Genomic DNA, 7,598 nt, shown 5'->3' with positions numbered 1-7,598 from the left:
AGGTAGGAGGCAGATGTTTCAAATGGCAGGGCAGCAAGATAGGAGGAGTATGGGTCCCTTAGAAGCATGAAGCCACTATACTAGCCCTAGACTGTCAGCCTGCCTCCTGCCTGTCTGTGAGCTAAGCCTCTGTCTCAAGTCACTGAGATTGTTATCACCCTCAAGCAAATCTAGTTCTAATTCAGACCCTCTATGGTCAAATTTATGCTGAAACAGTGGGAACCAATATTCAGGAAGCTGAAGAAAGGATAGCTTTCTCTCTCTCTCTCCCTTCCTGTACTTCGTACTGTTTCCCAAAATGCGTCCGCAGCAGGGCACCTCACCTGTGCTCAGTAAAAAAAAAAAAAAAGACTTCCAGTTCAAGCAGGGAGAACCAAGGCAAATATCGATAACATGGTGGACTGACAGGCATGTTTATTAGTGCCAAAAATCCGTGCATTTACACAGATGTTAGCCAAATTTCTCCAGAAGTTGTAGATACACAGACACACACACACAGACACACACACACACACACACAATCTTCTCTCTCCACTGTTACTCCTCAACATCTGCGTGGCCAAACCCCAACCGTGACCAGCAAGGTGGGCTCCCCCGGGGTCAATATACTCCTGATCGTGGTGCCTGCATAGCCGCAGCCCAAGGTCTGGGCCAGGACTGCCAGCACCCCTGCAACCCTCTCCGTCTCTCAGAAGCTCGGGTCTGACTCCCTAGGGCCTGGCCAAGATTCCCCCCTGGGGACCCTTCCCCAGCTCCTTAACCTGTGAGGCTTCAGGTGCCAGACAATGTACAGAGAATCCTGGGGACCTACACACGATGGATAATAAGAGAGTCACTAGCCCATTACACTGAGGAGGAAACCGAGGCCCAAGGAGGCATGGTCACAGGAATCACTAATAACAGGACTGAGGTTTGACTTCTCTCCTAACTCCTACTTCTAGCTCTTTCTTTCTTTTTTTTTTTTAAGAATATTTTTTTTTTTGAGAGAGAGAGAGTGTGCACGGAGAGGGGCAGAGGGGGAGAGAGAGAAAGGGAGAGAACCCCAAGCAGACTCTGTGCTCAGCAGTGCTGGACACAGGGCTCGATCTCATGACCCGGAGATCACGACCTGAGCCAAAACCAAGAGTCAGACGCTCAACCGACTGAGCCACCCAGGTGCCCCTCTAGCTCTTTCTCTACCGACACACAGGCTGCATGGTGGAGAGCAAGGATTCTTTTTTTGTTTTTGTTTTTGTTTTCTCTTTATAACCATGTTTTGGGTTCTTGCCGCGTGCCAGGCACCGTGCCCGGTGCTTTACATAAACTCTCAGTTGTTCCCAACAGCCTAGGACGTGGGTTGGATTATTCCTACTTCAAAGATGAGGCAAGTGGGGTCAAGGGAGACTAAACAGCCTGCCCAAGGTCACGAGCTTCTTGGTTCACAGTCTAGTTGTCTGAGCCCAAAGTCTGGTGACCCCACTCCGGTATGATGCCTCCCAGGCAGGGGTGGGGGCTCGCCTGGAATTTCTGGAAGGACTTCAGGGGCCCTCCTCAAAACCCTTAAAAAGGGTGTTCATATGTCCCTCTGTGCACACAGACGTGCAAACGTGCATTTTCTTTTTCTTTTTTTAAAGATTCTATTTCTTTAAGAGAGAGAGAGAGCAAGAGCTAGCGTGGGGGGGGGCAGAGGGAGAGGGAGAAGCAGGCTCCCCGCTGAGCTGGGAGCCCGACAACAAGACATGGGGCTCCATGCCAGGACCCTGAGATCACGATCTGAGCCCAAGGCAGATGCTTCACCAACGGAGCCACCCAGGCTCCCAAATGACGTGCATTTTCTAAGGAAAAGGGTATGGCTCTCAGCAGCTCTTCAAAGGAACTCTTGACCCAGAAAAGGCCAGAACTGCGGATGCTGAGCAAAACCCTTGGCCTTCCAGGTCAGAGTTGTCGTGCCCTTGGGAAGGTCCGGACAGGTGGTGAGTTTTAGCTGGAGACATGTAGGATGAATGTCGTGGGGTCTGTGTTAACATTAGCCCTTTGGCCACCAACAGCCTGGGAAGCTCACGCCCACTGCCCTGCCAGGTACCGCTCCAGGCCCCCGGAACCCACTGATCTAGGCCGCGCTATGCCCTGGCCTGCCCCGCCCTTTGTCTACAAGCCTGAAACAGTGTGTCCACCCGGGAGAGGAAGCTCTGCCAGATTCTCTTGTGATGTGATCGTTGATCTCAGGCCCTCCCGTATCCACAGCAGCCCACAGACACCCCTCCACCCCCAGCAAGCTGAGGTGCACGGCCACCTCCACTCACACCGGACTCCCATCGTGCTGACCGAAGGGGCCGCCCCGGCCCTGGGAGCCCCCTCATGCCAAGAGGCCCAGTCAGTGGCAATAGGACCCTGGAGGGGACGCTGCCTCTCAGAGGCCTCTCCCGGGCCTCAGGTTAAGAGGCCCGGAGTAAAAGAAACAGGCTGTTGAGGGGCAGCCGCAGAGACTGGGCTCGCGCTGATAGCGGGGAGGTGCCGGCGGCACGAGCTCCGCAGGGAGGAGGAGGGCACACGGCCTGTGGCGGGCGAGCTGGTGGCCAGCCGGTTAGCCAGCCGCTGACGTGGGCGCTCTCCCCACCTGAGGCTCTCAGACTCACACCCCACAGGATCATCGTGAGGACTTTTACCTCTACCTGGAGAGGCAGCTCTAAGTGTCTGCCCTCTGTAGGACTATGAGCTCCATCGGTGAAGCGTCTGCCTTCAGCTCAGGTCACCATCCCGGGGTCCTGGGAACAAGGCCTGCGCTGGGCTCCCTGCTCAGCAGGGAGCCTGCTTCTCCCTCTCCCTCTGCCTGCTGCTCCCCCTGCTCATGCTCTCTCTCTGTGTCAAATAAATTTAAAGAATTGAAGAAAAAAAAAAAAAGACTATGAGCTCCTCATCACAGCAGGGACCTAATAATCACTGCCTGATGCCAAGTGCAAGGCTTCCCAGAGGCAAAAGGAAGAGACCCAAGGGCGGGGCCTGCAGATAGCAAGACCAGACCCTGAAGCCTCCCTGACCCCCAGCCCCTCACAGTACACCCAGCACTGGTCAGGCCTCACCGGCATCTTCTCCCTGCCAACAGCTCACCTAGACTCCTCTTCCAGAAAGCTCTCCTGGACTAACCCACTACTGCCTCCACTGATGGAGCCCTTTCTACCAGTCAGTTGGCCCCGAGGTGCCAGGAGCTTTTTGAGATCAGGGTGCTCCTGGGAGGGGTTTGACAGAGTCTAAAAGAATGGTGGAGTTAAAGCTTGGCCCAGGTGGGGGGTACCTAGCGCCAAAGCTTCTACCCTGAGGTTTATGGTCTACATGAGGTCAGCCAACACCCAGAGATCAAATGCAGAAGGTCATGGCTGCAGGGAACGCTCGTGTCTGCTGAGGGCCTGCTCCCTCTGCACAGACTGCTCCCTCCCCTGCTCTTTAGACCGCTGGTCCTTTCCCAACTGTATACTGATACTTGGTAATACTTCATTCAAAGGCTCTCCCTAACTATCTCCTTAATGAAGTCAGGGTCCCCCACTGGTACCCCTTCAGCCCCTGCCTACTACCCTCACAGTTGTGACTGTCCTAAGGCCTGGCCCTCAGCAAATCAGCAACTCAAAATCAAGGAGTAGGGGCCCCCGGGTGGCTCAGTCAGTTAAGCATCTGACTCTTGATTTCAACTCGGCTCATGAGCTCAGGTTCATGAGATCAAGCCCTAGGTCCTGGCTCCAAGCTCAGAGACAGGTCTGCTTCTCTCCCTCTGCCCCTCCCCCCACCTCCCAATGCACACGCACACGCTCTCAAATTAATAAATAAATCTTGAAAAAAAAAAATCAGGGGCGCCTGGGTGGCTCAGTCATTAAGCGTCTGCCTTCGGCTCAGGGCGTGATCCCAGGGTCCTGGGATCGAGCCCCACATCAGGCTCCTCTGCTGGGAGCCTGCTTCTTCCTCTCCCACTCCCCCTGCTTGTGTTCCCTCTCTCGCTGGCTGTGTCTCTCTCTGTCAAATAAATAAATAAATAAAATCTTTAAAAAAAAAAAAAAAATCAAGGACTAACTGTGAACCAGAAATGTTTATTGCAGAAATTTGGTCACAATTCCCACTTGGTGGCCCCCGTTGAGGCTGGACTGGGCCCTCTGTCCAGGGCTGGGCAGGTGAAACAGGAAAGGGTAGAAGGAGTAACAGGCCCAGGGCCTCAGAGCTGCAAGAGGATGTTGGGGGCCAGGCTGCAGGTGAGGCCTGTACCATCCGGCTCCACATTCAAGGACTTCACTATGCCGTCCTCTACCACCATGGAGAACCTGCCAGAAAGAGAGACTGGGCCAGGGGCGCCTGGGTGGTACAGTCAGATTAAGCATCTGACTCTTGTTTTCCATTCAGGTCGTGGTCTCAGCATCGTGAGATCAAGCCCCACGTCAGGCTCTGAGCTCAGCGTGGAATCTGCTTAAGACTCTCTCTCCCTTGGGGTGCCTGCGTGGCTTAGTCAGTTAAGCATCTGCCTTCGGCTCAGGTAATGATCCCAAGGTCCTGGGATCGAGCCCCACTGGGGGTGGGGGGGGGGGGGGTCCCTGCTCAGCGGGGAGCCTGCCTCTCCCTCTGCCTCTGCCCCTCCCCCTGCCTGTGCTCTATCAAATAAATAAATATTAAAAGAAAAAAAAAAGATTCTCTCTCCCTCTCCCTCTGCACACTCGCTCTCTCTTTAAAATAAATAAGTGAATTTTTCAAAAGAGAGAGAGACTGAGACAATTACAACAGCCTGGGCCTGGAGGCTGGGAATGGAGATTGAAGGGGTGGCAGGGGAACCCGACAGAGGACCTTCCTGCTTTTACCTTTTGAGCCGATGATTTCCAAAGAGAGACACCAATGAATCATCTAGTAATAAATCTGTCTCCTAAAAGGAAAAACAGAAACAAGGCTTAGAAATTTCCAGAACAGACCAAGCCCTGCCCGCACCAGCTGCTTCTCACCTTAGCCATGTCCCTCCAAGTTCCTGTGTCCAAGGCCTGGCACAGGGACCATCCTATAGGGTAGGGGTTGCAGGGGTGCACTCACCTTCCCAAAGGCCCCAGTGGGGTCAGCCAAGAACCTAACCTAAGGAGAAAGTAAAGGTCAAAGAAAAATCCCTTGCCTGACCCCTGACCCCCCCCCCCCCAGGACCCATACCTCACCTTGCCTCCCGAGTTGTGAGCTCGTCCCCACTCTGCAGTTACAAAGACATCATTAACACTCAGACAAGCTATCACCTGGACCCCCTTGGCCTTCAGAGCATCAGCCTGTTCCACAAATCCTGGCAGGTGGGTCTAGGAGGGGAAACAAAGGGTCTGCAAAGGGATCATTGCCTCTGCTCTATGGCCTACCCCGGCCTACCCTTTATCTCCAGGCCCTCCTCTCACTTCCCTCTTGAGTATCTTTGATCAGTTAGAAATGTGTCAGCCACAGTTCCTTTTTGCCTTGGCGGCCAGGAAGCTCGGATCCAAACTTGAGTGCTCTGTGGTCACCATGAACTTCCCTTGGACGTGACTATACTTTATTTACCCGCGTATCTTCCACAGTGCCAATCACCAGCAAGATCAGTAACAGACGTTGAATTTAATTACAATACCCTTTTCTCCTACGTTCCTGACGCCACCACCTTTTCACGGCTTCCGCTTTTTTCCGAACTCTCTGATAGGCTTTGTTTTTTGTTTTAAGATTTTATTTATTTGACAGAGAGCACAAGCAGGGGGAGCAGCAGTTAGAGGGAGAGGGAGAAGCAGGCTCCCCACTGAGCAGGAAGCCCCAGTGGGGCTCGATCCCAGGACCCTGGGATTATGCCCTGAGCCGAACGCAGGTGTTAACTGACTGAGCCACCGGGGTGTCCCGCTCTGATAGGTGACAGTAACTGTCACTGCAACTACGTACTCTCCTTGTAAGCTGCCCTAGGACTTAGGAACAACGCAGACGTGTACACAAGATTCCAAATGCGGAGTCTCAGAATGGCAGGTCTCACCTTGGAACAGCCGGGCGTAAAGGCCCCAGGGACTCCAAACAGGACCCCCTTCTTGCCCTTGAACAGCTCTGCCAGGTTCACCTTGTTCCCAGGCTCCCCTTCAAAAACCACCACCGAAGGGATGGCATCTCCCACCTAGAGGGAATAACTGACTTGGTAAGGAGTTTGTAAGTGAGCAAAGAGAGTGACTAGATGAGGAAATATGGAGTTGTGAAATGGGGAGGTGTGGAGAAGCCAGGGAAAAGGCGTTAAACCAGACCAGGCAGTTGCTCCTAGGGGAGCACAGTTGACAGCGTTGTAATGTCCTAACCTGTCAAAGTTTCCAGAGGTCCCTCCCTGCCGCTCTCCCCTCTCCCCCCACCCTCTCTCCCCACCGCCTGGTTCCTCCACATCCTCCAGGTTTCAAGGTGCCCCCTATTCCTTTTACCAGCCTGTTGGTGACAACAGAAAATGGGGGAGGAGGCCTCTCTGGGTGTCACAAGGGGGTTGAATAAACAAGGAGTCTATTTCTTACCAGAAAGAAGTGGGATAAATGGGCAGGGAAGGAGAGGCAGGGGATCTACTTGGGGGTAAGGAGGAGACCCTGACAACAGGGAGGGAAAGGACCCTGGCCAGGTCTGAATGTCCAGCCCTCAGGAAGAGAAGAAGGGAGAGCAGCAGCAGATGAAAAGGGGGGCGGGTAATAAAATAAAAGGCATCTCTCCAAGGGGATGGATTAGTCTACCTGGGAGTGTGAGGGTTTCATGCAGCCGGAGAAGGTACACGAAGGGAGGGCAAATGAGGCATTGGGGAGTAAGATTAAGCAGGAGGAGGAGGTCTCAGAAGAATGTGGAAGGGGAAGGGAGGTGGCCCCAAGAGCAGGAGGGGATTGGTCCGGGTGAGGATGAAAAAGACTCAGCAGAAGCGTGGGAATTAGCCACGGGAGAAGTGTGGAACGGGGGAGACACAATAGGGGTTTTAAGAGAAAACACGGGGGGGGGGTGCAGAGCCACAGGGTGTTGCTGAGGGGATGAGGGAGAATTGCGGAAGAAGCGTCCGGCGGGGCGGACAGGGGTCCGGAGAGCAGGCAGGAGGGTGATTCTCCCCAGACAAGAGGGACGGAGAGCACTGGGAAGAGCAGCGGGAAGGGAGTTCAGGCCGGGCCCCGCCAGCGGTCACCTTGATTGGGGCCATGGCTGAGGCGGCGCTTCTGAAACCGTGGGCCCCGCCAAGCGTCCACTCCTTGCCTCGTTGCCGGCACCCGCCTGCTCTCGACGCCGCCGAAGCTGCAGACTCGACGACAGTTGCACGGACGAAAAGCGAGCCTAGCAGACGACTCAGAACACCGTGCGGAAAAAGCTTCATGCCGATCCCAGAGCGCACGATCGCCCCGCCCTCACATCGGTGCCCCGGCGGGTCCCCTCCCCGAAAGGCGGAGCCGCGGCCGTACCCGTCCCCGGCAATGCTCCTCTACTGCGCAGCCGTAGGGGCGCGTGCAGGGGCGGAACTTCCGGGGCGCTCGGCTTATTTGCATTTGGGGCTGGACCCCCGGCGCAGTAACGGATGGGCGGGGCTTTCGGCAGACGCGCAACTAATTTGCGTACAAGAATGGGGCGTCGCTATGGTGGTGGGCCGAGTTTACGGATTC

General features: G+C 54.7%; 1 protein-coding gene across 2 annotated transcripts; it reads right to left on the bottom strand.

The window, feature by feature from the left end:
* Nucleotides 1-4,035: 4,035 nt before the first annotated feature.
* PRDX5 (peroxiredoxin 5) lies at nucleotides 4,036-7,393 on the bottom strand. Of its 2 annotated transcripts, XM_026483356.3 has the most exons (6): nucleotides 7,130-7,388; nucleotides 5,972-6,106; nucleotides 5,151-5,282; nucleotides 5,035-5,073; nucleotides 4,812-4,873; nucleotides 4,036-4,283 (listed from the first exon to the last, which is right to left on the bottom strand). In XM_026483356.3, the coding sequence occupies exons 1-6, from the start codon at nucleotides 7,313-7,315 to the stop codon at nucleotides 4,178-4,180; spliced, it is 660 nt and encodes a 219-aa protein (XP_026339141.1). In that variant the 5' UTR covers nucleotides 7,316-7,388; the 3' UTR covers nucleotides 4,036-4,177. The 2 variants fall into 2 exon arrangements, with proteins under 2 accessions (XP_026339141.1, XP_048073723.1); XM_048217766.2 differs by lacking the exon at nucleotides 4,036-4,283 and having other exon boundaries at nucleotides 4,950-5,073; nucleotides 7,130-7,393.
* Between the last annotated feature and the right edge of the window lie 205 nt (nucleotides 7,394-7,598).

The sequence above is a fragment of the Ursus arctos genome, unplaced genomic scaffold (genome assembly GCF_023065955.2).
Source record: "Ursus arctos isolate Adak ecotype North America unplaced genomic scaffold, UrsArc2.0 scaffold_23, whole genome shotgun sequence".
NCBI classification, from domain to species: domain Eukaryota; kingdom Metazoa; phylum Chordata; class Mammalia; order Carnivora; family Ursidae; genus Ursus; species Ursus arctos.
This window is presented reverse-complemented; position numbering and strand designations above follow the sequence as displayed.

Coding starts and splice junctions, on each gene's coding strand:
- PRDX5 (XM_026483356.3), bottom strand. CDS start 7,315: ATGAAGCTTTTTCCGCACGGTGTTCTGAGTCGTCTGCTAGGCTCGCTT. Junction 5,283..5,971: donor TTACGCCCGGCTGTTCCAAG/GTGAGACCTGCC, acceptor TTCCCCTCCTAG/ACCCACCTGCCAGGATTTGT. Junction 5,074..5,150: donor CTCACAACTCGGGAGGCAAG/GTGAGGTATGGG, acceptor CTTTCTCCTTAG/GTTAGGTTCTTGGCTGACCC.